The sequence below is a fragment of the Antennarius striatus genome, chromosome 21 (genome assembly GCF_040054535.1).
Source record: "Antennarius striatus isolate MH-2024 chromosome 21, ASM4005453v1, whole genome shotgun sequence".
Lineage (NCBI taxonomy): Eukaryota > Metazoa > Chordata > Actinopteri > Lophiiformes > Antennariidae > Antennarius > Antennarius striatus.
This window is the reverse complement of record NC_090796.1, coordinates 8,264,488-8,289,304: the sequence shown is the minus strand read 5'-3', so window position 1 is coordinate 8,289,304 and position 24,817 is coordinate 8,264,488. Positions and strand designations below refer to the sequence as shown.

The 24,817-nt window shown below is 41.1% G+C and overlaps 5 protein-coding genes and 1 non-coding gene across 10 annotated transcripts; 3 read left to right on the top strand and 3 right to left on the bottom strand.

Annotated features, from left to right (window-relative positions):
• Positions 1-1,051: 1,051 nt before the first annotated feature.
• On the bottom strand, positions 1,052-3,491 carry zgc:112496 (uncharacterized protein LOC541336 homolog). Of its 2 annotated transcripts, none has more exons than XM_068305801.1 (6): positions 3,422-3,491; positions 3,172-3,314; positions 2,238-2,331; positions 1,886-2,045; positions 1,562-1,714; positions 1,052-1,316 (listed from the first exon to the last, which is right to left on the bottom strand). In XM_068305801.1, the coding sequence occupies exons 2-6, from the start codon at positions 3,294-3,296 to the stop codon at positions 1,144-1,146; spliced, it is 705 nt and encodes a 234-aa protein (XP_068161902.1). In that variant the 5' UTR covers positions 3,297-3,314; positions 3,422-3,491; the 3' UTR covers positions 1,052-1,143. The 2 variants fall into 2 exon arrangements, with proteins under 2 accessions (XP_068161902.1, XP_068161903.1); XM_068305802.1 differs by having other exon boundaries at positions 3,417-3,464.
• A 38-nt stretch (positions 3,492-3,529) lies between these two features.
• Positions 3,530-11,023, top strand: wdr24 (WD repeat domain 24). 3 transcript variants are annotated; one of them, XM_068305809.1, is made up of 12 exons: positions 3,530-3,576; positions 4,716-4,811; positions 5,005-5,127; positions 5,398-5,882; positions 6,123-6,300; positions 6,455-7,127; positions 7,824-7,936; positions 8,014-8,141; positions 8,244-8,348; positions 8,473-8,810; positions 9,120-9,304; positions 9,422-11,023. In XM_068305809.1, exons 4-12 carry the CDS (start codon positions 5,402-5,404, stop codon positions 9,588-9,590), a joined length of 2,370 nt encoding a protein of 789 aa, XP_068161910.1. In that variant the 5' UTR covers positions 3,530-3,576; positions 4,716-4,811; positions 5,005-5,127; positions 5,398-5,401; the 3' UTR covers positions 9,591-11,023. The 3 variants fall into 3 exon arrangements, with proteins under 3 accessions (XP_068161910.1, XP_068161912.1, XP_068161911.1); XM_068305810.1 differs by lacking the exon at positions 3,530-3,576 and adding an exon at positions 4,232-4,304; XM_068305811.1 differs by lacking the exon at positions 4,716-4,811 and having other exon boundaries at positions 3,542-3,576.
• A 148-nt stretch (positions 11,024-11,171) lies between these two features.
• On the bottom strand, positions 11,172-16,264 carry anks3 (ankyrin repeat and sterile alpha motif domain containing 3). 2 transcript variants are annotated; one of them, XM_068305813.1, is made up of 16 exons: positions 16,176-16,264; positions 15,767-15,958; positions 15,461-15,659; positions 15,158-15,279; positions 14,985-15,066; positions 14,745-14,862; positions 14,428-14,577; positions 14,060-14,185; positions 13,800-13,915; positions 13,544-13,708; positions 13,310-13,434; positions 13,081-13,222; positions 12,724-12,979; positions 12,569-12,640; positions 12,405-12,497; positions 11,172-12,308 (listed from the first exon to the last, which is right to left on the bottom strand). In XM_068305813.1, exons 2-15 carry the CDS (start codon positions 15,931-15,933, stop codon positions 12,415-12,417), a joined length of 1,923 nt encoding a protein of 640 aa, XP_068161914.1. In that variant the 5' UTR covers positions 15,934-15,958; positions 16,176-16,264; the 3' UTR covers positions 11,172-12,308; positions 12,405-12,414. The 2 variants fall into 2 exon arrangements, 1 of the variants encoding a protein (XP_068161914.1); XR_011034073.1 differs by having other exon boundaries at positions 12,405-12,640.
• A 590-nt stretch (positions 16,265-16,854) lies between these two features.
• Positions 16,855-20,614, bottom strand: c21h8orf33 (chromosome 21 C8orf33 homolog). The gene is made up of 7 exons (XM_068306155.1): positions 20,450-20,614; positions 19,922-20,007; positions 19,685-19,773; positions 18,715-19,172; positions 18,544-18,634; positions 18,192-18,338; positions 16,855-18,064 (listed from the first exon to the last, which is right to left on the bottom strand). The coding sequence occupies exons 1-7, from the start codon at positions 20,612-20,614 to the stop codon at positions 17,871-17,873; spliced, it is 1,230 nt and encodes a 409-aa protein (XP_068162256.1). The 3' UTR covers positions 16,855-17,870.
• Positions 20,615-21,049: 435 nt separating this feature from the next.
• trnar-ccu (transfer RNA arginine (anticodon CCU)) lies at positions 21,050-21,122 on the top strand. Its single transcript has one exon. It is a non-coding gene; the product is annotated as a tRNA-Arg (tRNA).
• A 1,348-nt stretch (positions 21,123-22,470) lies between these two features.
• h3f3d (H3 histone, family 3D) lies at positions 22,471-24,388 on the top strand. Its single transcript, XM_068305038.1, has 4 exons — positions 22,471-22,562; positions 23,278-23,420; positions 23,538-23,691; positions 23,771-24,388. The coding sequence occupies exons 2-4, from the start codon at positions 23,293-23,295 to the stop codon at positions 23,897-23,899; spliced, it is 411 nt and encodes a 136-aa protein (XP_068161139.1). The 5' UTR covers positions 22,471-22,562; positions 23,278-23,292; the 3' UTR covers positions 23,900-24,388.
• Positions 24,389-24,817: the final 429 nt, after the last annotated feature.

Sequence of the window (24,817 nt, the reverse complement as noted above, 5' to 3'; positions counted from 1 at the left end):
AGAGGTAAAATGCACGTTTGATTCTGCTTCTAAATTGTCTAGTCTGGAATTTTAAACTTTGTAGGAGCATCATGATTTTCAATTGTAAACCTTGAAGCAAACATTTTAACAACATTCAGGGTTTCTCTCTGAATATGAGGGTATATTTTCTGGTTTGCAACAGAACATTACTACAACAATATTGGTTTGGTTCAGATTATTTTTATCTTCTCAGATCCTGCCTGAGCCACTTGAGATCAAGCAAATGTTACAGGTGATTTCTTAATTTCACAGTTGATTTCCTCCAAAGGTTTAGAATTATAAGAAAAAAATCATATCTGTGCTGCTGAAGTTTTTCCTGAGCTGCTTACTTGTATCAATTAAATGGTGCCAAGCTTCAATCTCTCAAACCAGACAAGAGGTTGGGCCAGAAGCGTTTACAAAAAGAAAAAGCAGGGGAAGCTATTTTTTCTCTCGGGCATGAGGAAACTAAAGGAAAACTAAATTTACAAATGAATAATTTATATCAAAGTCCTCATTAATTATTTCACAATCTATTGTACTTTTGAAATGTTCTGAACGGAACCATTTTATATTGTATATATATGAATATATTTTGTTTTATTTTGTACTGTTCATTGTACTTTGCTTTAATTTAGAAACAATATAAATAAAGAACAATACTGTGGCAACATCCTACTGCTTTTGTTCTTGTGTCTGATACAATAAATAATTTTTTAATGTTCAAGCCTTTTTTCCCCAATAGTTTCAGCCACTCAAATGTAAATGTTACTTTTAGTCCTTTCAGATCTGACTATTTTTGAGACTCTGAATGGTTAGAAATATATGAAAATCTGAGTAAGTCAAACAATTAACATAGAAATGATTAGTAGATTGGTTGATACACGTTTTTATCTGCAACTGAGGTGCATCAACGTGATTATTAGCCCATACTAGATTGGTATGAATAATCTAAAAAAGTGGCAGAAAGTTTTTATAATTACGTACATTTGTATTTGTAAACCTCATCCCAAATGTGTCCAAAACAAATGTCACTGCATTCAATTAGATGTAAATTGTATAATGTTTAATGGAAAAATATTTTGAAAATCATTCCTATTACAGAAAGTTTAATGTAAAAAAAATTAACAAGTGCAATAATTTCTATTTTGTTTTAAGCTTCTTTGCTGGTCTCTGGTCAGTTTCAGAGCTCTTCTCTGTCATGCTGCTGCCCTTCACAACATCTTTCAGCAGGGAGAGCTGCTGCTGTTCAGCCACTGTCATCGCCCATAAACACAGCTCCACCCGGTGGGGCGTCCAGTCCTGCTTTGGATCCACTGAGGAGGAGAGAAGAGCCTTTCATTTTTTACACTGACTAATAATATTAAATTTGCTTCTACTAAGTTGTCTGTATCGGTTAGACCTAAACAGACATTTTCCTGTTCAGGGTAATTCAAAAAATTAAATAAATGTAACACTCTTTGTATAAAACATAGCAGAAAGGAGATGAAACAGCATCATAACACCACAGCAGCCCAGTGCAGATGTCTTCATAATAACCCAAACCCCATCATTACTTCACCTTTGTTAAGTTTTTTCGTCCTCTCAACCATTTTGTCCAGGTAGAGTTTGTAATGCTTGGCTGTGTACTGGATGGGCTTCAGTCCCGGGACACTCTCCATGGCTTCATCTGACATGAATGCAGTGTGTACTGGAGCTCCTGCTGCCAACACAGCTGGAACAAAAGACCAGTGAGCCTGAAGCCAAGTTGGATGAAGCAGAGTAAATGCAAACTATTTAGGCAGAGAGCAGAGGGTCCTAGCCGCTCAACTGCAATGAAAGTGTTTGAGTGTGTAAATCTTTTTATAATCCAGTAATCTTGACTATATATTTATGCTCTTCTGACCTGAAGCAGTGGCTGGACCGACTCCTTTCAGGGAGCTGAGCTCTGCTATTGCTGCCTGCACGTCAGGCAGGAAGTTGAAGGCCTTTCTGGAACATTTCTTCACTGTTTCCTCACTGTTGGATTCCACCAGCTGCTGCAGCCGTGGTCTGAACTTCCCTCTCTGCAGAAAAACACACAGGGCCACTCCAGGACACAGCTGACGGACTGACTGCTGTCAGTGTCTCTTCACAGATCTACCAGACAGTTTGCCGGAGGGAATATGTACTGGAGCGGTGTGACAGCATTTTTTGTGTGAACGCAATAACGTTGTTCTGGATTATTATATTCTGACTGGTGTACAGACTCTACTTACTGTGAGTTTCCACTCCATCATTTTTACAAGCTCTGACAGAGTTAGGTGTTTATCAGATCGACTTGAGATGAGTTCAGGCAGGTCCTCTTGGTACCTGCAGACAAATGAAACAGAATTATTAAATTTATTATTACATCAAAACAACGCTGTCATATCAATTCGCACAACACTTCATATGGATTATAATCATGCATAACAGGAAGCAAAATTATTCACCCCTCATTGTGTTTTGGGGTTACTGAATAAATATATTTGAAGTCTTTTCTCCACATTCCACAAAAAAAGCTACTTTTATCGACTACTGCAATTTCAATATTTATCAGCCCTCTGAATAGCATCCCTCACAGAGCACACATTTGCAAATCAGATGGTGTGCCAACTTAAATAGATTTACTGCAAATGTTTTGCATCATTAAGGTCTAAATATACATTAAGATTCAGTGACTGAACTCCAAGATGCTGACCTGAAAGCACAAGACTTTGGCTCAAATAACGCCCCGCTATTGTGACTGAAGTATCAGTCAGTCCTGGAAGAAAGCGTTTTGCCATGTTTATTTCAGTGCAGTATTTTCCACACGATAAGGCGCACTGGATTATAAGGCGCACATTCAATGAATGGCCTTTTCTAAAACCTTTTCCCTATATAAGGCGCACCGTTGTTTTTGGAGAAAATGTTAGGCTTTTAGGTGTGACTTATTGTGCAGAAAATACTGTATATAAACCCATAAACATTCCAGAAATAGAGGCTTGTTCATGAGTAATGGGCTAAGATTTCTCAGGAATATTGCCAGACTCTCCTGTCTGGATATGCATCAAGTCTGCAGGAGGTGATAGCAGCTCGATGGTCTCCACAAAGTACCAGAGGTCCCCGTTGGATGGTTGAATCATTAGAACAGGTTAATTAGAAAACTGCATCAAGTGAAAACGGATTTACCACTTGTCAAGGCTCAGCAGCTTTCCGGGTTTCTTTCCTTTAACCCTGGCCTCCACAACATCCCAGTATTTCTCATACACGCTCCTCCACGTTGCTGGGTCCTCACAGGCAAACAGAGAGCTCATGACAGCAGGAAGCAGCACCTACAAACACAGAGGCTTATCAACACGACACGATCAGCTCACCCCCATTAATCACACATCCTCAGTTTGCTGCTTTACACACATGCCGCATTAAAATGATACCTAACTCTCAACAAATCCAAATCGCTCGATAGAACCCGATAAACTTTTAAATAAAGTCGAGTGACGGTATTTCCGTTAAAACTCGGTCACATCTCGCGAGATTTGACGTCATCGTACTACTTCCGGGACAACAACAGCAGCAACCTAGCAGCACTTTTGAGTAAGTGTTGTCCCTTCAGCTCATCTGTTGTTGTTTTGCATTGAAACAAGTTGTCAGTAGGTTACGCATTACTACATTTGTGTAATTATTTAGCATAATTGAAAAGTTTTTTGTACACATTTTATGTTTGCAAAAGGGGCTGTGTTGGTTTAGCTAGCTAGCTTTAGCATCACGTACAGTTGTGTGTTGGACTTGAATACTGTATTGATTACAGCTTATTGTAGCAGCACAACAGGGGACGTAGTCAAAGAATAACACCACCAGAACACCAAGTAGTGGAAGACAAACACGATTCGCTCCATCGAACTGTGGACTCCCCGAAGATTTCTAATACTCGTTTAGTGTTTGACTTAATCATATATTCATGTTAACACACAACAGCAATCACCTGCAGCAAAACAACACATAGATGAAACAGGGAGGATATTAACAGAATGTAAAAAGTAAACCAATAAAGAGACACAGTCATAACAATAACATGCGGTGGTGGGACTGCTTTGAATTAAAAAAAAAAAAAATTATATACTGTTATAATCCCCGAAGGGAAATTAAGAATGCACACTCTAGTATGTTAGTCATCAATCAATCCCACGCATGTGTACAGGTCCCTGTAATACACACAATACACACAACCACACACAAGGGGGGCTGTAAGCATGCAGTGGGAGGTGGAGTGGCCAAATGAGCAGCGGTGCCTTGCTGAAGGGCACCTCAACAGTGCTCTGGAGGTGAGCTCCCACTGTCAGCTCACACTCACACACACTTTTTTTGGGGTGGGAGCGGGAATCAAACCGCCGATCTTGGAACATTGGACAACCCGCTCCACCACTGAGCCACTGCTCAGTGCATACATAACTAAAAAACAAGGCAATCAGAGACTGCAACATCCTGCGACACCCCTGAATTCAAAATTTTACCCTTACCTAAATCAAAGAATAGGTAGATCAAAGCACTAGCTTTGATCTATGATCTTACTCACACTGGCCTTCTTCCTCGTCTTTCTATCTTATCCGGTTCCTGAGTGTACAAAAGTTGAAATTTGACCTTGACCTAGTTTCCTCAAGGTCATCATCTCATTTTCATCACCACCCGAGTAATGTGCTTTTTGTTTCATCTTTCTATCTGCAATGGTTGCGAAGATATTTGGTGAACGGACGAACACTGACAATTACAATACGTCACCGCTTTGAAGCGGGATGTGATTACAGTACATTCCCTTCGCGGGATGTAATAAGGTGATTATCCTATAATAACTGATGTGGCTGTGTTATGATTGTCTTGTTAAGTTCACAGCTATAAGTGGTGCTGCCATACGTCCATTAGTGTCAGATATGATGTGTAACAAAGGCCTACATTATACACAACATTTTAGTATGTCCTGTTTGATCTAGTTTCTAATACACACGTGTGTCCTGGTTATGAACACAGATTGTTTGGCGTGTGTTCGTCACATTCCAGTCTCTCACTGGCAAGTTGACTCTCATGGGAGTAAATGCAGAGGACTCTGTGCTGCTGCAGACGTTGCTGATCAGGCGTGTGATTCCTCACCAAGTAAGTTGTACACCTACCGGATGGCTTAAATTGTTCAAATACATTGTGTACGTGGCTACACATTCCTTGCCTCCCACAAGAAGTTCAATATGAATCTGTACGTCAGATTTTGCTTTGGCGCCACCAGGTGGCAAATTGTTGAACTGCTTTAAAATGATTTAAAAGTTTGTTGGTCTTTTCTGTATGTTGCTCAAATAAATTTGGAGCAATTTTGATGCATCTTGACAACTTAATTGTTATTGAGCTCTTGAAAAATGTTGTCTACTCCAGAAACATGGAGAGGATGTCACGGGTTACCACAGCCCTCAGCAGCAGTTCTGTCACTGGCCGAACTATGTTCTGCCACTTGGACGCTCCTGCCAATGCCATCAGTGTGTGCCGTGATGCCACTCAGGTGGTGGTGGCTGGTCGTAACATCTTTAAGATCTACACGCTAGAGGAGGAGCAGTTCGTAGAGAAGCTGAATCTTCGCGTCGGGCGCAAGCCTTCTCTCAACTTCAGCTGTGCTGATGTTATGTGGCACCAGATGGAGGAGAACCTGCTGGCTACGGCTGCCACCAACGGAGCGGTTGTCACCTGGAACCTAGGAAAACCCTCTCGCAATAAGCAGGACCAGCTGTTTACTGAACACAAACGTACTGTCAACAAGGTGTGCTTCCACCCTACTGAGGTTTACATGCTGCTAAGCGGCTCACAGGACGGATTCATGAAGTGCTTCGATCTGCGCAAAAAAGAGTCTGTCAGCACTTTCTCAGGTACAAATTCAGAGCAAAAGCTCGTAACTATACATTTTCCACAAGGCCTATACAATTCCTGAGTATTTTGCATGACACAAAATACATCATAGTATTTATTTTTGTGAATTTTCCAGTTTGGGATCATTCAAGTATATCTAGAATCAAATGTCTTCATAGTTTAGTGTGAAAGTAGGAAACAAACTATGTATCTGTGAACTTTAGTGTTTATCAGGTATTTTCCCACCCCTTTTTTTCTAGGGCAGTCAGAGAGTGTAAGGGATGTCCAGTTCAGCATGAAGGATTATTTCACATTTGCTGCATCCTTTGAGAACGGTAATGTCCAGCTGTGGGACATCAGGCGACCCGATCGCTATGAGCGAATGTTCACTGCACACACTGGTCCTGTGTTCTGCTGCGACTGGCATCCTGATGACAGGTGAAACAAAATGACCTGATGATACAGAGCAAATCTGGAGTTTGAGGTTTTTCTTTTATGTCCAGATGAATGTATTAATTGCAGTTGAAATGCCGTAGTTGTATGTTTATTATTTTCATTTGTTAATAGCTTGTTCCTTTTTTTTCAATGTTAGGGGATGGCTGGCTACTGGAGGCAGGGACAAGATGGTGAAGGTGTGGGACATGACCACTAACCGAGCCAAAGAGGTCTACTGTGTCCAGACAATTGCTTCTGTGGCGCGGGTCAAGTGGAGGCCTGAGAGGAAATATCATTTAGCCACCTGTTCCATGATGGTAGATCACAACATCTATGTGTGGGATGTACGCAGACCTTTCATCCCCTTTGCGACCTTTGAGGAACACAAGGATGTGACCACTGGTATTGTGTGGCGCCACCAACATGACCCACATTTCCTTCTCTCTGGCTCGAAGGACAGTACACTCTACCAACACATGTTCAAGGACGCCACGCGTCCTGTAGACAAGGCCAACCCAGAGGGGCTGTGCTTCGGACTCTTTGGAGACTTGGCCTTTGCAGCCAAGGAGAGTCTGATCAACAGTGACGCCAGTAGAAAGCCTTACCCAGGAGGCGATCGCCGCAACCCCATCTTCTTCTTCAAGAAGCCTGATTTGACAGAACAGTTTGCAAATGTGTCCAGTGTTCTTAGTGTCTTTGAAACAGACCTGGACAGGAACCGGATGGACTGGTTTGTCGAGACAGCACAACTCTACCTCCTCAGCGGGAAGCCGTTCGCTGAGCTCTGTGATCATAATGCAAAGGTGGCGCGGGAGCTGAAAAGACCTCAGGTCAGACAGAGCAGAACAGAACCAGATCTCTACTCTCTGCGTAGTTCTTTCCTTAATAATGTAGCTAGGTTTTTAATTTCAGTGTACAAGCATCATTTAGAAATGACGGTTTTAAGTAATTCATATATGCAGTGTATTATTACAAAACACGCTTTTGATAAAGTAATTAGCTGCCGGGGGCTGTACCTGCCAATCAGTTTCCTTATGTATTAATTTAATTTTTTATTCAGTTTTAAATTATCTTGGTGGTGTTTTGTGATCAAAATTCCAAAGCTTAAAGATATTCAGTGTTAAAATAAATCAAACTGCAGAAGACTTTCATGTTTATCACCAGAATTAGTGTAATAATTGACTTCTTTTTTTTTTTACTAAATATTTGGGAAATGAAAACAATGAAATTTAACATCCAGTTAGATCTTTAACTCTATTCACTCAAGGGAAAAAGTATTCTGATGTGTGCCTCGTAATGCACTGGGGACACGTCTGGGGTGTCCCCTGCCTCTTGCCCATAGCAAGGTGGGATAGCCCATGACCCGCAAGGCAGAAAAGTGACTGTAGACAAGACGATTAAGGTCAACTTGTCTACAAGAAAATGGATGGATGTATAACTTTGTTGTACAATAGTTCCAATAACAATGTGCTGTCAAAAGTTTTTTTGGTTGTAATCAGTAACCATTTTTTAAATTTTATTCAAAGGTTTCCACTACATGGACCATGCTGAGAATTATGTTCTCTGACCCTGCAAACCTCACAACCCCTGGTTCAAATTCCAACCTCAGTAAACTGGGTACCTTGCCTTTGATGAACAGGTAAAGTAGAAATTTAATCTGTGTTTACCCAACAGTAATCCTGAATATTTAAACACAAATATTTGAACTCCTTTTAGTTTCAGCATGAAGGAAATGGGTTCAGGGATGGGCACAGAGAGCAGATTGGAACGCAGTAAAGGTGACAGCAGGCAGGATAACATTCATCTGGAGCCGGGGAACTCACACATCAACAATAATAATGAAGGTGAGAGTGGCCTTTTGAGGTTTTGGAAACCAATGACCGTCCTTGTTCTCTGTATCATACTTAATATTTGTATGCATAAGATATTCATTCCATTCTCTTCAGAAAACGAGGAGACGGAGGGCAGCGAGGGCCAAGCCGAGTACATGTTCGGTGATGCAGAGTTGGATGATGATGACCTCTACTCTGTGGAGCATGACAACCAAGCAGGTCAGTCATATTCTGTATCTGTGTGAAAATAAGAGACGCTTACCTCAGGAAATGCTATTCATACCTGACTCCATACTCAGCACATTTTTGTCTAATAATATCTTTGCTCCTATTATCGTAACAGAAGAGCAGGAGTACACGCTGCCCCAAGAGGCCTTCCAGCTACGCCATGAGATCATTGATAACCCGTCTGCTCCGGAGCACCTTCAGCAGGACAAGGCAGATTCTCCACACGTCAGCGGCAATGAGGCAGAGGTCACATGTCTGACGCCTATCGAGTCCTTCTCGCTCATCTCCATTTCCCAGCCGCTCTTCAGCCCGCATCTGCCTGCCAGCTTCTTTTGCCCCATCGTTCAAGAGATGCTGAGCTACTACGCAGAGCAGGGCGACGTGCAGATGGCCGTGTCGGTGCTCATCGTCCTGGGGGACAGGATCCGTAAAGAGATCGATGAGCTCACCCAGGTCAGATGGAAAGAAACACTGGTGTCTTACATGCTTGGGCAAGAACTTAGCCGATGCAATGACAAAGACTATTAGGGTTTGTGTTTTTCAAAACCAAATGTTTTTCTCAAAATGTTCTGATATACACAGCAAGATAAAAAAAATTCTGAATATAAAAATCAATCAATCAAACAAATTTAAAGCTTGTTTTGGGTTTATGTGAGTCTTTATTGTAAGTTGCCCATGTGTCTATGACTAAAATCCAACTTTGCATTTTGGAAGACTTCAGACCAAACAGGAAACCTTGAAAGAGTTTTGCTTCTATTTCAGGAGCACTGGTACATGTCCTACATAGACCTGCTGCAACGATTTGAGTTGTGGAACGTGTCCAATGAAGTCATAAAGCTGAGTACGTGCAGCGCTATCACCTGCCTGAACCAAACGTCCACAACGCTGCACGTCAACTGCAGCAACTGCAAGCGGCCAATGAGCAACAAAGGCTGGATTTGTGACAGGTATGAATTCTGCACCACTGTTGACTTTAGAGTGCTATGTCTGTTCATTTGAGTCAAGTCTCTGCTGGATTTATTTCTGACTCGTGCCGACCTCTGACCCACGTGTCTCTCCTCCAGGTGCCACCAGTGCGCCAGTGTCTGCGCGGTGTGTCACCACGTAGTGAAGGGACTGTTTGTGTGGTGTCAGGGCTGCAGCCACGGTGGACATCTGGAACACATTATGAACTGGTTCAAGAGCAGCGCTCACTGTCCCGCTGGCTGCGGTCACCTGTGTGAGTACACCTGAGCTCGGCAGAGCCCCTGTTCTTTCAGCTGGTGTTCTGTGAGTGGGAACCCCAACCAGAGACCTCGATCACTTGCTGCATACAGGCATCTGCATTCCTCCACACGAGCCTGGAGGCTTTGGTCGCCATGGAAAGACGGGAGGCTTGTGTGTCTGAGTCAAACCAGGAAGCGGTTTATGTCAGGTCTCATGGACAGCCAGACAAGAGCTAACACAATCACACAGATTCATATTTCAATTTAGGATATGAACCATTGTTGAATTTGTAATATAAACAGATGTTTAGAGACTATTTTTGTGGGTTCAAACTTTGCATTTTAGTTTTTAACCCCCTCAGTACACTCTTGAAAGCTGTGCAGGAACAATTGTCTTCTCCTATTTGTACTTGATCCCTAAAATATATTTTGTGAAGGGTTGTAGGTAATGTTGAATTAATTTATATCAGAAATAGCTCTATTCAAGCAATACATGTGGAACTGACATTCAGAATGGTCCTGGACCAGTGAAGTCTGTTTTGTGAGCTACACTATACAAAGAATAACTTGCAGCAATGCATCTAATTTTATGATTGTAGACTCTAATTCGTTTGAAGTGGTTCTGAGCTTCATGCACACACATTCAAATGTAGATGCTGCTCCATACATCCAGTCTTCTTTAACAGGTTTTGCCTGAGGGTGCCATACTGAGAAGAAAGAATAGCCCTTATTTGTTTTTCTCCAGGCTGCACTTCACTGTCGTTGACCCACATATATTAAATGTCAACAAGCCAGCATCTCTAACCTCCAGAAACGAAATCAGACGTTCTTTTTATAAGCTGTTCAGTTTCCTAATCAAAGTTGTATTGTTGATCACAACTAACTTAACAGGAAGCTGTAGAAGCTACTATAAAGATGTGTTACATCTTGGTAATGCATATTGCTAGTTTTACTTGTAGACAATCATGACATGGATACATTTTTGCAGAGATGTTGAGTATTTTCAGTCCTGTTTACTCTGTTTTGATGCATTTGAATTCTGTCTTCCGAATCAGCAGCAGAAGATTTCTGCAGGTTTCTAACCTCTAAAGAAAACCTCAGCTGGATTTTAGTGATTTATGAGTATCCTGCATTTTGCCCCACGGCAAAATGCAGGATTTTTTGTGGGGCAACATGTCACAGGTGCTTCACTCATCTTCTGCCCATTAACACATCTAACCACTATTGAGGCTAAATGTGTTAAGTCTCAGCGTTCATGGATCAGCTGTAAAAGCCACTTCAACTCTGCCAGATAACGGTTGTTACAGACCACTCGCTTTTACTGGTAGCTATCGTCATGACGATGTGCTATTGAGATGGTCAAGTGCCCTCCATCCTGAGGTTTACCATGCAGACTGTTCTGATGTTCAGTCTGTATGGTCAGCAGGGGTCGATCACAAATATCTGGACTGGCCCTGAAAAGTGAGAGTGAAGAGCCACAATGGTTGTTTTAAGACAATAAAAAGATTTAAATATTCCAATAAATTACTTTACTCAAGAAGTCCATAAATTGTTTGTTTTAAAAGAGAAAGGTGTGTGTGAAATATTACTTATGTACATGAAGACCAAAGCCTCAACATATACTTTTAATTTTCTATGTATTCATCTGAACACCAACTGCAGCAGTCATGAATACATCTAGTTTTGTTTCACATACAGCAGTCAAATATAATAGGACATGGTCGAACACTTGAAGTCAGAATAAAACACTAATAAAATCCAGCCTTTGTTGCTGATGGTATTCCATTTAATATGAATCATTTCTTCCACCTTCTCTTGTCCAGCCTTTGACCTGCCTCTGCTTACAAATACTATTCAGCTCAACTTGAATAAAGTTGCAGATGTGCTCCCGAAAATTGCATAAAAATCCGTTTGTCAGATGACCTAAAGACTGATGCAAATTTTACTAAAGAACTCTTACTTTAATCGTAAGATCCCTCCAGCCTGAAGAATAACTCTGTTTCAAAACATCCTCCTTCAACCTTCACACAGGAAGTTTTAGTCCTGGCTTAAATACAAAAGTGGCCTGGGATTTTTCTGGCCAGATCTGGATGTAAAACAGATTAATGTATTTTATAACTTAATTGCACTACTAAATGAAATTTAAAAATGGACTGTCGGGTATTTGTGTTAGAAAAAAACTTCTAAAAATGTAGGTGTGAAATGTTATTTCCTCTATATTTTGTCATTAACTGACACGTTAAATTCATCTTGAGCTCTTTAAAATTCATTCAGCAGGATATTGTTTTGTTCTTGTATACAACCATACTGTATATAAATAGAAAGTAGTTTACACCTCTGCAGAACTACTTTACACTTTCAGTTGGTGGCATCAACGTAATTTAAACCACATAGGACAGATTTTAAGAAGCATTTCACAGTATTACAGCCTCTTATCTGTGATAAGTCTCTCCTCGGAGCATTTTGAAAACCCAACTACAGGAGTCCAGCAAACACCAGCACAAGCGCTGAAGGCCCAGTCCCCTTCCTGCCTGTTTGTCCTTTCCCTGCGGTCGCTGCTGTCGCCCTTTTCCTCGTTCACATCCGGTCAGCTCGGTCCATTAACCAATCCCAGAGGAGCAGGTCAGCTGCTTCACATCCTGAGCTGCTCTCTTTCAGCAGGGCTGGCCTCGTCTTTGGCCTCCTCTCGTTTCAGTGACATAGTTCAGGGTGGCTAGATCACCCTCCGTCAAATACTGACAAAAACCTTTTCAGACACAAGAAGCCAGAGTTATTTTCTCTTGTTCTAGCTGCCACAGAGCTCCTTCAACTGGTGTTAATCCAGTCTGTTTGAAGCGCTCACCTGTGAGGTGTTAAGGCCGTTCCCAGCTATCTGAGACTTTTTCAGGAGCACTTAGCCGCCTCAGACTCTGGAGCACAGTTTGTAGAGTCCCAGCTGTGATGAAACACCAGAATCAGACTTCACTGGCAACACAACACTACTTGAAGAGCATTGCACCATCTTACCAAGTTGCTCTTCGTGAGAGTTCATTTTCTTTATTAGATCTACAACACTGGTGTGATTCAGGGCGTCCGTAGCTGCAGGGAGAATAATTTGTTTATAAAACAATACAAAAAGGTCATATCAAGCATAAGAATTAACACTCTAACACCCACATCACCTTGTGTTTTATCTGCCACATCAGAGTAAGAGCTGCTGTTCTCATCAGTAGTGAAAAAAGATAACAATTCAGCGCGACAGGCCCTAAACTCTGCCAGCGTGGAGCTCATGTCCTGAGCCAGCCGGTGGTTCTCCACCAGCTCGGCGTGGACCCTCCTCCATGCCATCTTGTCCTCCATGAGACATCCCTCCATCACAGTGCGCAGTTCCTTCTCCTGAGACACCTGGCTCTGCAGGCTTGCCACCTCCTCACAGCGCTGCACAGGAAGCGTTAGATGAACGCGGGTAGAGGTTCCCATGTTGGTAAGGCAGGCGTGTGAAATGTTTATCTGACCGTTGAGTTTTAATTTGTTGTTACCTTGTGTAGCTGAATGGCCATCTCCTGCATCTCAGCCTCAAGCTGGTCAGCGTAAGCCTGCTCCAGGGCGTCACTGGGCGGCCGGGCGCTGCTGTGCCACCTTGCGATAGCTGATGTCATCTTACGCTTGGGTCCAAACAATCTGGAGACAATAAATTGATTCAGCAGAAAATATATATGCAACTACAGGATATGCAGCACGCGCTTGGGCGAATGTGAAATCTCTTACGTGATCCCGATTTCTTTGAGATCATTTTCAGTCAGAGTGAGAAATATCCGTAGGTCGATGTCTTGCTCCTCGAGTAAGGAGAGGTACTTAGAGAAGCCAATCTTTTCCAAGAACTCTGCCAGATCCTACAGGAATAAAACATTTTCAGAACATACACATGAAACAAACCATAAATCATGTGAACACAGAGGTCATAGGTCAGACACATGACAGGAGCCACAAATGTAGACATGCCTTTGGACCTGTGTAGGAAGATGGAAGACCAGAGTGTGACCGCATCGCACAGTTCATTGAACCACTGGAGTGAGCTGCTTCACTGTTTCCATGACGACTCTTGCTTTTTGAGTGATGGCCCTTATTGAGTCTGCGAAGGCTGCTCTTTTTGCACTGGTCAGAGTCCTGTGGAGAAAGTTTCATTCTGCAATTAATATACAACAATAAAATTTGATGTTTGAGTCCAGAACTGTGGGAATTCTACTATAATGTTCACCTCATTGCTCTCCACAGAGCCTTCCCAGTTTAGGCCAATCACATGAGGCAGACCTTCACTGCTGCTGCTGCTGCTCCTCATTGTGGGCATGTCATTGTCAAAGAATGGACTGTCGTCTGTGGCGGTGTGGTGTAAAACAAATGTCACTGACATGATATTCTCTGTGACCATGCAGAGTTTCTAACAGTGTGTTCCTTCTAAATACAAAGTTACCCATTTCATTTATGTGTTCCACAAAAGTATTTTTGTGTGCCTCTCACCTCTACTGCTGTTGCTTTGACCATCCAACTCATTGATGGGTGAGGTGACGTCACGGTAACAGATGCCTTCACTCTGTTCACCAATATCATGGAACGCTGTGTAGCCTGGGGTTTCTGCAGGACGGTCTAAAGAGGAAAGCTATGTTAACAAATCGTTCACAATAATTACCAGCAGACTGACATGGATGATTTTTTTTTTGTTAAAAAGTCAAAGATGGTTTCTCATTTTCATTTTCTCTGTCACATTGTGTAATAAAGTGAGAAACACTGAAGGTGAAACTCAATATTTCGCAGAATGTATACTGCCTCCTTCTGCACAAAAATGTCACTGTTGTAATGGGCTAACTGGAGGTCTGATGTGACACTACCAGACAGTTTGCTGTTGCCTCCTACTCGGAACTTGGCGATAGCCTGGGGCCCATCATGGATGCTAATGCCTTTAGCTCTATTTCGACTCGGCCTGATCCTTGGCGGTGCACTGTCTGAGTCCTCAGAGGAGCTCAGGTCCTCAAAGTGACCTGACAAATAAAACACAAAACATAATGGCATAAAGAAAACTAATAATTTTCTCTTGCTTTACGTAGTTTACAGGCCTACAAATATAGCATTTGTGATAGAACTGCCATGAAATGATGAACAATATTTATATTAATACCAACAATACAGGAACCTCAGCTGGAAATACCTGGTTTTAACCTTGGAGAACGTGAGTCAATGAGGCTGACAATCTTGGTATAGCCGTACATCATAGCTAAGGCACGTGCAGTCTCTCCTTTAATGTTTCGGTCATCTACTTTGACTTTCTGTAAATGTTTAAACCAAAATTTAATTAGTCATTCACCATTTTCAATGAAAAGAAAATGTCACAGTATTATTGTTCTGTCTTCGCATAGTAGAGAACATATTTGAGGAGTATTCTACTCACATGGTCAAGCAGATTCTGAACAATAATTTCATGTCCAGAGGCAGCAGCCTCCATTAAGGGAGTGAAACCACATCTTGGTTCCCTGTAAATAAATTAAAAAGTAATAAAAGATCTCCATCCATCTACCTATCATTCAGTTTGAGTTTACGTTTGGGATCAATGAAGACACTCACTTAACATTGACATTGGCATTGTTATCCAACAAGAACTTGACCATTTGCTGGTGGCCTGTGCTTGTGCAGTGGTACAGCGCCGTCCAGCCCCTCGAGTCCTTTAGCTCCAAATCTGCACCTTGCTTTGGAAGTAGGGAAAAAAAAACTTGAAAACTCTGACTGGCAAAGTTCACATTTTCAAAGAAAATTAAGATGATTCCACTTTTCATCCCCAAAATCCATAAGATTTCTGGTGCTGAAACATTGTTGTCTTGGTTTCTGTGAAGTTAGCTCATCAGGGATTGTCACTGAGCTGTTTCATACCTGAAGAAGGAAGTATGCAATACTTTCATTCCCACAGCTCGCTGCTAGCATCAAGGGGGTTAATCCTTTGGGTGTGGTAGCATTAACATTCACACCAGCCTCCAACAAGAGATTTGCGATGTTGTCATGGCCGATGTAAGATGCATACATCAGCGGGCTCCATCCTCCAATGTTCTTGCCGTCCAAGTCCACCTCACGTCTAAAAAGAAACAAAGCTGTAATAATCAATACAAATTGTGAAATGTACCACAAAAGTTGTGTAAGAGTGGAACACATCTGTTCAGGTTGCTGTTTGTGGGGACCCACTTTTTGATGCACTCTGACACCACGTCGTACTGTCCAATAGAGCAGGCAGTGTGGAGGTCGAGAGGCACATCCAGCTCCTCGGGTCGCACCAGGGAGTCACCGAGCCACAGAGAAAGGCTGGCACCCAGTTGTTCTGATTCACTGGCTTCATCGCTTAGTTCAGACATCCTCTTCTCTCGGCTCTCCACATACCTGAAGACAGAGAAGCCCCCCAGAGCGCCACATTATGAAATGTCCTGCTCTTTCAGCTAACTAAAAGTTAGCATTGCGAGAAACTCCAGTATAAACGTTTTCACACACATAACTGAGATTAGCTATGAATAAAGTTGTTTTTTTAAACCTAATAACAACTACCCCAACAGAAGAATTATTCCACAATGTAGTCGTTAGTCAAAAGTAAAACGCTTACAAGCAGAATGCAAGTTTGTCGTTTCCTCAGCAGCTGAAACTTTTGTTTTTAGTGTCACGTTCAATTGGGCTCGTGTGAAACCAAGCCCCGCCCTTTCCTGTTAAATTAGATACAGTACACAGTATGGTCTGTGTTATTTTTAATTTATTACATATACAGCACATGTGTTTTAAAAGTTTAAAATACTTTTTTCAATTGTTTGTAAGTTTTTAAAACAAATGATTTTTAACACAATCTATACACAGTAATAAGACATAATAAATTATATCAACCTCGTCAAATAATTGTGTGTGTGTGTGTGTGTGTGTGTGTGTGTGTGTGTGTGTGTGTGTGTGTGTGTGTGTGTGTGTGTGTGTTTTGTGTTTTCTCAATCTTGTAGTTATTTTAATACAACTATGCTTTTTCATTCACTGTTAAAATATTATATTGCAATCAGATCACTTAAACTTATGGCTCTGCATATTTTCATACCCTGTTCCTCGAGTGCTAGAGATCTGGGTGTTAAGACCTAAATCCCCAATGTCAGAGTGGAGTGGTCTAACCAGATAGTTGCAACCAGCCCGCAGAAACTTGCAAGGGTCATTCTGAACCGTCTGTATGAGGACAGATTTAGGTGAAAATGACCTCCCAAAAAGACTATAAAGTTCTTAGCATAGTTTAGACCCTATGCTTTGGTGACTGGACTTCCTCTTGGTATAATCTGATGATATTGAATGAACTCTCTGCAGAGATTATTATTCACTTCATTTTGTCGTGTTCAATTAACCTTGTGATTTGCTGAAATCTGACATCTTTGGTGCCATTTATGGAATAAACAAACACACTGTCTAGGCATCTGAGGACTGGGGAGTTCTGGTCTGCTTAACCCTGACATGGTCATCTGCTCTACGGATCTAGCACATTTCTCTCCACAATGCCTTATAGTCTTGAGATTTCATTGTTGCCTGCACAGACTCAATACATCCTGTGCCAGATGCAGAAACGCAGCTAAAGAAAAGAACCAAGCCTCCTTCGTGTCTCATGGTAGGACAGTGTTTTCTTTTTATGCTTCTTTTCTTGCTTCTGTGAAATAGATGATATGCCTTGCCAAAAAGCTCCTTTTTTGTTTCATCTGTCAAAAAGGACATTAGTATTACCCGTCTATTCAATTTGCCATCAATTTATCTCAGGCAGCCACATCCAGAGAGGTCGGCATACAGTCTATTGGACCTTAAACTTCTAAATAATATGTTCAACTGTAGTCACAGGAGCAACAAGCTGCTCTGAGATGGTCACATAGCCTTTGCTTGTCTTTAATTTTGGGAAATGGAATGACATCATTTAGTGATGCTTTTACAATACAGTGACAGATTATAACTTATTAACTGCATCTTTGTAGTGATAAACACTTGATGTATATGAACCTGTCAAGACTTATATTCATAGTTACCATGCAAATTTGTATTTCCTTCGTCATGAAAAATTATCGTACAAACAAAAAAATGTTATTTATGCATATTTAATATATATCAGAAATAATTTTTCATGTCTGAATAAAAAAAATTCACTTTGACTTGTGATTGTGTTTTTTCATCTCATAATTTCCAGTGCAGTATCTTGTTGTTTTTATTGCAGAAAACCTCGAGCACACACATCATATCACAATGCCCATTTAGAGTCAAGGTAATGTGTGCTAAAATGTCTTTATTGTACAAATCAGTGAAAATTGAAATAAAATTTCTCCTCAGACGGAGTAAAGACAAAGGCTGGTGTGGAGTCTGTATCTTGGGCTTCAGGCTTTAGTGAGTTCTTTTCTGTGTCTGACGTCTGTGTTTTTACCCCACCTCTCCGATGGAAAAGACACTTCTTTGAAGACTCTGTCACAACTTTAACTTGAGCTGATGCAACTTCTGTTGGGAGAAAATCGGTCGTTAACTACACTTCAATCACACCTAAAACCTAGTTCACAAAATTAATCTTTTTACATATGAGCAGCCTTTATTGTTCTGTAAACCTCTACTGCTACAGTCCACTCACCACTCTGAATGAGTTTGTACTGCTTTCCCTTTTCTTCTTCAATTTTTTTTCTGTAGTCTCCGGTCATGGCTCTCATTACCTGCCTCTTTTTGACAAGAGGAGCCTTGGAGCTCCGTAGAGTTTTCAAGGCACGGGAGGCATCCTCCTCTGCGGAGAGAAAATACGAAAAAAAATTTACATCATGGTTAACATAGGCAAGAGTAGTAAAAAAGAAAAGAAAAAAGCAAATCTACCATCCATCGTCTTGAAGACAAAACAAAAATAATGCTGCCAGATGTAAATCTTTTTTTAGCATTAAATATGACTTCATCAACAAGTGTTAAATACATTACTTCAAAGGTAAACATCATACTTTGTTTCTGTGTACCCTTTTGGGACCTCATTCCGAATTCCAGCTGCTCAATGCACCAGTCCAGCTGTCTGTTCAGCTGTTCCTCTGCACTCTGAAAGACATTAACACATCCTTGTTAGATTCTAGTTGAAGAGCTAGAACCTTGACTAAAGGAACATATTTAACACTGACCAGCTCGGCATCATCAATTCCTGGAATCCCTCCGGGTTCCGGGTTCTGTTGTTGCTCAGTGCAGTCTAATGATTTTTTCTTTCCAGATTTATTTTTCTTCTTCTTTTCTTTTAATGGTTCCAGAGGGGCGTTAACTTCCTGTGACGTAGAAGACTTTTCTTTTTGAATGCTTTGTTGACTGTCTGGAGCAGTGTCTGTGGTATTTGTGGTCTCCATGCGTTCTTCAGGTGCAACAGGAGGAATTTGAAAGTTGAAGGCAAAAGTAGAGCCTTGTCCCGTAAATGATAACTGACTCCTTGTTGGTTCTTCCCTGTCTGATAATGGAGTTTTTTCTACAAGAGGTGCTGGTGTGTTCTCAGTAAGGAAGTTAAATCTGAAAGTGTTGTCACTGTGAATCCAAATGGGTTTCTCAGTTCTTCTGTTGATAGAGCCACAGCTATTTGGCTTGGGGTCAATATCTATTGAATGAACATAAAAACGTCAGGTTACTGTATTTATAGTCTGGCACATTAAATAATTATAACAGCAACATATTTAACTTTATATTACACCCAAAGAAACAATTACTATCACTAGCTAATCAGAATAAATGCCAACTGAGGAACATTTTAAGACAAACATCCCAGAACAACTTATAATACAAAATCAAATCGATTTCCCACAATGGTGACCTACAATAGACAACGTTCGTACATGGTCATACAGGATTACCATACAGATTAGTTTATACAGATTAACTCTTGTAATTACATAATAAAATACCTATAAATTGCAGCCTTTCCTCGGCCATGCTGCTTCTTGCTGCGGTGCAGGTTTTCCAGTGAGACGACAGCAAAACTGAACTATAATTTATTAACTCAATGCTTAAAGGATATACTGTAAATGATAATGAAATCATCTACATATATTACAGCGATTATATTTTCTTGGTTAGGGTTAGGGTTATCACGACGTGCTGAACAAAACTTACCAACGGTCCTGTTTGAGAAATGGGTCCGTCTGACAAAAAATTCCCTGTTCAATAGTTCCGCTTGGTTGTTTGAAATGGTGCAAGAAAAGCTAAAAATGTAAACCGTGACATTACAAACTGATTTGATCTTGCTCCCCAAAAATATAAATATACATACACGAACAGACGCATGCAGAATTAGGGGCCAGCATGCAAACTTTAGATAAAAATGTGTCTTATTTTGAATCTAGAAAATACAATTCAGTCAGGTCATGGTAATCCTCAAACACTGAATCACAAGACTTATTTTCCAGGTTGAGGACGTTTCGTGCCAATGGAAAGCACTATATGAATAAAGAAAGGGAGATATGTAACATAGAAATATGACTAATGCAACTAGCGAGTATGGTGTGAAAAAATACACTGAATGTTAACTTTCAGTCTCTTTTTTTCAGGAGAGTTTCTCCATTTCAGTCCCCATCCAGATGCAGTTCCAACAGAGCATGATTGGATGGGGAGGATCTACCATCAACAAGCTACTCTATCTTTAGAAACAAAATGATCTAGATCAAGGATTTATTTAGGTTTTCTGGATTTGATTCAAATGTTTGTGTCTTTCTTTTGTTTTGCATATCCGGGAGGAAACAAACACGATCATGTCTGTGCCTCCCCAGAACAGCAAGTCCCATAAGATTCATCGAGGGGCAGAAGGCCAACTGTGAGGCTACAAAAAGTCTCATCTCATTCAGGAAAAGCTGGTAAGAATATTAGTTTGTCAGCTCCCACCTCTGGTTGACTGACATCTTTAATGCTTTGGCAGAGGAAAAGATCTGCATACTTCTTTATAATGATATCCCCTCCAGTGAAAACATTTGGTATGGACTTTCTACAGATACTCATGAGCTTCAAGGTGACCGTGAGGGCGACCTCCAGACATTTCCCCCGGCTCATCGGGTGTGCTCATGCAATACATTTGAGATGATCACAATGTCAAGGCCTGATTCCCGTAGAGGCAAGATGAGACGCAGGTATGGTAGTACTGCATGTGTTGGTTTGCTGTTAATTACATGTCAAAAAGGGTGCAGTCATGAGGTTGAGCGTCATCGTTTTCATCATACCGATTGTTAAGTCACATTTCTTTCTTTGTCGTGTTATATTTGTTTTCTGTAGGATCAGATCACAATAACAGGATATAAAAATTGCGCCTTTGAAGCAAAAAAGGTGATTAAAACAACAAAAGGACACTGTCAACAGGCATGGGGCAAAAGTGTTAACACTGACCACATATACTGTAGTTGAGGTCTTTATCCTTTGAAGCTGCCATTGAGGAGATGCCCTATTTTCCTCTAGCTCGTGTAGTGGGTCCAAACAAGATATTTTTATGTAGCCCCAGTGGCCTAATGGATAAGGCACTGGCCTCCTAAGCCAGGGATTGTGGGTTCAAGTCCCATCTGGGGTGGATTGTTTTGTGAATTTCCCATTTTGGGATTGATATTGTATCTATCTAGCTATCTTTGAGGATCTCTTTACAGGTGTTGATGAAAAACAAAAAAGGGGGTCTGCAGGGGATGCTTGATTGACACCCCACCCAGCATTCTTCAACTTTTTAAATATTAAATTAAAATTTTCGCTACATTTGTATGGAAATTATGAAGAATTTACAGCATGCAGGGAAGAAAAGGTCGAACTGGAATGAGCAATTTTGCACTAATTCAATTTAACAAGTTTTTTTGCAATAATTTTGAAATTTCTGTATACCCATATTCAGGGTGATTTGTCAAAAATGAAGGTGGGGTTTTTTATTCTTATTAAATACAAACTTTAAAAAAACATTTAATTTTCTGTGTCAGCCACAATGTGGAAGATGAAGATGATGAAGATGAAGCCTGATCAGGCTTCAGGACCATGGATAAGGGACGATCAGACCAACATGGCAAGAGGATTCATCCTAATTCATGGTAATAAATGATCTGTAAATGTAACATTAACACCCCATAGATTACAACTTCACAGCAAGTCAAAATAACTCAGCAAATATCAGATTCAGTGAACAGATTGCTCTGATGTTAGACTTCGCATAGTCTTTTCAGCTTTCCTGTTGGTACATCAGCTGCAGCGTTTCATCCTTCTTTTATCCAGATCTCTGTAAAATTCTGAGCAGGAAATTGACCCACAATGTATTTATGGATAGAGATTGCCCTACCACTCAACACTGAGAATGTACTGCTGCCCATCTCTGGGAATGGGTTTTCAGCAGCTGGATAAGACTGGCAGTCACCATGAACACATGAGGGTTAATCGTGTCTGCCTGTTCTAAAATCTGATTGGTCGTATTGTCTTATTTAATCAGAGTCTTGTCACTACAAAGCTTTGAACTAACGACCTGTTGCCCTGTCTGACTTGAGCATTGGCTGTTCTGAAGAAGGTGAGCACACAGCTCTTAAATCTCTTGACGTTCCAGTTTAAGGTGACCTAGATGATCATAGTTGCAACACACAGACGTACGTAGTGTTCAAAACAGACCGGGCAGTTAATTATCTTTCCTTTTGAACGTTATCGTCATCCTGTGCGGTTATTTGACAAGCCGCACAGAAACGTTGAACCACTCAACGCAGATCTTCCAGGTAGAAGCTCGTAAGCAAAAGTACTGTACCGTACTGTACTGTACTTCTTTTTCCATTGCATTTCAAATCCAGAGGCGGTCAACCTCGTCTTTCTTATCCACCAATCACATTCCGTCATCGATATTATCCTAAACCAATCCCGTGGGCGAGAAGGCGGGCTCTTAAGTGCCGCTCCTTTCCGAGAATATATACCGCCTCCCGCAGCCACCAACAGCAATACAGTCCACCGACCCTGGAAGGAGGAGATCTAATATTCTGTAAAGTAAACACAGAAGGTAACATGAGCGCGATTATTAGTAATGTTGTTTTGTCTATATTCGATGTTAAAGGTCAGCATATATTTTCCAGGTCTTAAAATCCGTAAAAATATCGTTTAACGTCTGTTAAATCGAAGTGTCAGATAATGACAACAAAGCGGCGCGCATAGTAGCAAGAGCTAAGTACGTTAAAGGTTATTTGTACAAAACATTCATACCTAATACAGTTAAGTTACATTTAAACGTAAAATGGATTTTGATGTGATTGTATAAAATCGGCTCGGATGGGAACGATGTCGTAATATTGATTTAAACTACTCTGGAGATTAGCTGGCGCCATTTTGCAGCCGTTCATGCTAACTTTAAAATTGCTTGCTAACGGGAAAGAAACGTGTGTGTTCTCTGTAGTTTAATGGTGGCGGAGCTTTGGCTGGGCTCGATGAATTCGACCCGATTGACGCTTTACCTCTTTATTCTGTGTACGGTTCCACTCAGGAATAACGACTGTCAGCTTTTTCCCCCCTCTCTTCTGATTTCTATTGAGTGTATGTGGGGAAATGTGTTTATATTGTTTATTGAGGATGTGAGACGTTGAGTGAAACGTATAAACAGATGGACATTTATAAGTGGGTGGTAACGTGTTTACTGGGTAAATTGAAGTACAGTTATGAATGTAGTACTTTATACTTTACCGTCATATATTTACTTCGTTTGACCTCTTTATTGTGTCCAGACCTGCAGGTAAACTATGGCTCGTACCAAGCAGACCGCTCGTAAATCCACCGGAGGAAAAGCGCCGAGGAAGCAGCTGGCCACAAAGGCTGCCAGGAAAAGTGCGCCATCTACCGGTGGAGTGAAGAAGCCCCACAGATACAGGTACAAACCTTCAGTGTTATTTCATCTTGCACTATCCAGGTTATTCTGAAGGACGTTTACTGTGGCTGCAGAAGCTTTCATACATTCATCATCTTAAGTAAATTTCTTTTGTTGTAGGCCTGGTACTGTTGCTTTGCGTGAAATTCGTCGGTACCAGAAGTCGACTGAGCTGCTTATCAGGAAGTTACCTTTTCAGCGTCTTGTCAGGGAAATCGCCCAGGATTTCAAGACTGACCTGCGCTTCCAGAGTGCAGCTATTGGAGCTCTGCAGGTATGACACTGAGATCATTATTTGTACTCCCATTTATTTAAAAAGCTTTTTAATAGCTTGTGTTCTGCTCTCCATTTAGGAAGCCAGTGAAGCTTACCTGGTTGGACTATTTGAGGACACCAACCTGTGTGCTATTCATGCAAAGAGGGTCACCATCATGCCCAAGGACATTCAACTGGCCAGGCGAATTAGGGGAGAGCGTGCATAAGTCATGAATTTTGTCTTTTTAGTAGGGGTGGGTGGGACTAGGGAGATTTGTTTTGTAATATCTTGAACTATTACCAGCATGCGTGTTGTCAGTTATAGTTGGAAGCATTTTCTTTTTGTAATTAATATTAAGTTTCTTCACAGCTCAATTTCTTTACTATAGCCCTCCTTATTTGGAAAAGCTGTATATCAAAATATTCCACTGCCTTCTCAGGTTTGCAGCTCTTATTAGCATCTGTATTTTGATCCTGTGTGTGCATGTCACAGGATTTGTCATGTTGTAAATAAACTTTCCGCTACCTCAAATTCTTTTTTCCTCTTCTGCGTGCTTGTACGTATACATTTGCTTGAAGGAGTACATATATTGAAAACTTAGTGAATGTCATAAAGTTTGTATTCAAACTGGAGATGCCAGGTGGCAGCAGGTAAGTGAAGGGTTATTTGTCTTGCATGAGTCTTTCAACTTTCAAACCCTTTGGACCCAACCTTAAGTGCATTTGCTGAAGTAAAAATTAAAATAAATGGTGCAATGAAAATGACATTCAAATAAAGGCTTGTCAATTGTGTATTTGTCAGGCAAATGGTCTGGAAAAAAACTTGTATTTGCGGGAAAAATAATATCAATCATTAATATCAATCAGAACAGCAAGTCCCATTCTGCACAGCCAAAAAAAAGACAATACAGTCATATGCACATCGGAGTCCCACATTCTTTAACTTGACTTATTTTGGTCTGACTCCTCTTCATCTGGAAGCAATCCTGGTAGATTGGTTCTTTGAGACGGTTCTAACTGAGTATCAGTGTCGGTCTCCTCTCCTAACACACACCACAGGATGAAGCAGGTGATGACAAGACTGATGGACCAGACCGTCCACCAGGGCCGCTGTTGCTCGTTTCCAAAGGAACGTTTCACTTTCC

Bases quoted from the DNA above. Each gene is read 5' to 3' on its own strand.
- zgc:112496 (XM_068305801.1), bottom strand. From the start codon at position 3,296: ATGAGCTCTCTGTTTGCCTGTGAGGACCCAGCAACGTGGAGGAGCGTG. The intron at 2,046-2,237 runs GTAAGTAGAGTC...GTTTTTCTGCAG, and splicing joins TGATGGAGTGGAAACTCACA to AGAGGGAAGTTCAGACCACG. The intron at 1,317-1,561 runs GTGAAGTAATGA...TCTCCTCCTCAG, and splicing joins GACGAAAAAACTTAACAAAG to TGGATCCAAAGCAGGACTGG.
- wdr24 (XM_068305809.1), top strand. From the start codon at position 5,402: ATGGAGAGGATGTCACGGGTTACCACAGCCCTCAGCAGCAGTTCTGTC. The intron at 7,937-8,013 runs GTAAAGTAGAAA...AACTCCTTTTAG, and splicing joins ACCTTGCCTTTGATGAACAG to TTTCAGCATGAAGGAAATGG. The intron at 8,349-8,472 runs GTCAGTCATATT...TTATCGTAACAG, and splicing joins GGAGCATGACAACCAAGCAG to AAGAGCAGGAGTACACGCTG.
- anks3 (XM_068305813.1), bottom strand. From the start codon at position 15,933: ATGTCTGAACTAAGCGATGAAGCCAGTGAATCAGAACAACTGGGTGCC. The intron at 15,067-15,157 runs GTGAGTGTCTTC...ATTTATTTACAG, and splicing joins AATGCCAATGTCAATGTTAA to GGAACCAAGATGTGGTTTCA. The intron at 13,709-13,799 runs GTGAACATTATA...CTTTCTCCACAG, and splicing joins GCTCTGTGGAGAGCAATGAG to GACTCTGACCAGTGCAAAAA.
- c21h8orf33 (XM_068306155.1), bottom strand. From the start codon at position 20,614: ATGAGCCGGGGGAAATGTCTGGAGGTCGCCCTCACGGTCACCTTGAAG. The intron at 19,774-19,921 runs GTATTTTCTAGA...TTACATTTTTAG, and splicing joins TACCATGACCTGACTGAATT to CTTTTCTTGCACCATTTCAA. The intron at 18,635-18,714 runs GTCAGTGTTAAA...AATGTCTTTCAG, and splicing joins GAATTGATGATGCCGAGCTG to AGTGCAGAGGAACAGCTGAA.
- h3f3d (XM_068305038.1), top strand. From the start codon at position 23,293: ATGGCTCGTACCAAGCAGACCGCTCGTAAATCCACCGGAGGAAAAGCG. The intron at 23,421-23,537 runs GTACAAACCTTC...CTTTTGTTGTAG, and splicing joins AAGAAGCCCCACAGATACAG to GCCTGGTACTGTTGCTTTGC. The intron at 23,692-23,770 runs GTATGACACTGA...CTCTCCATTTAG, and splicing joins CAGCTATTGGAGCTCTGCAG to GAAGCCAGTGAAGCTTACCT.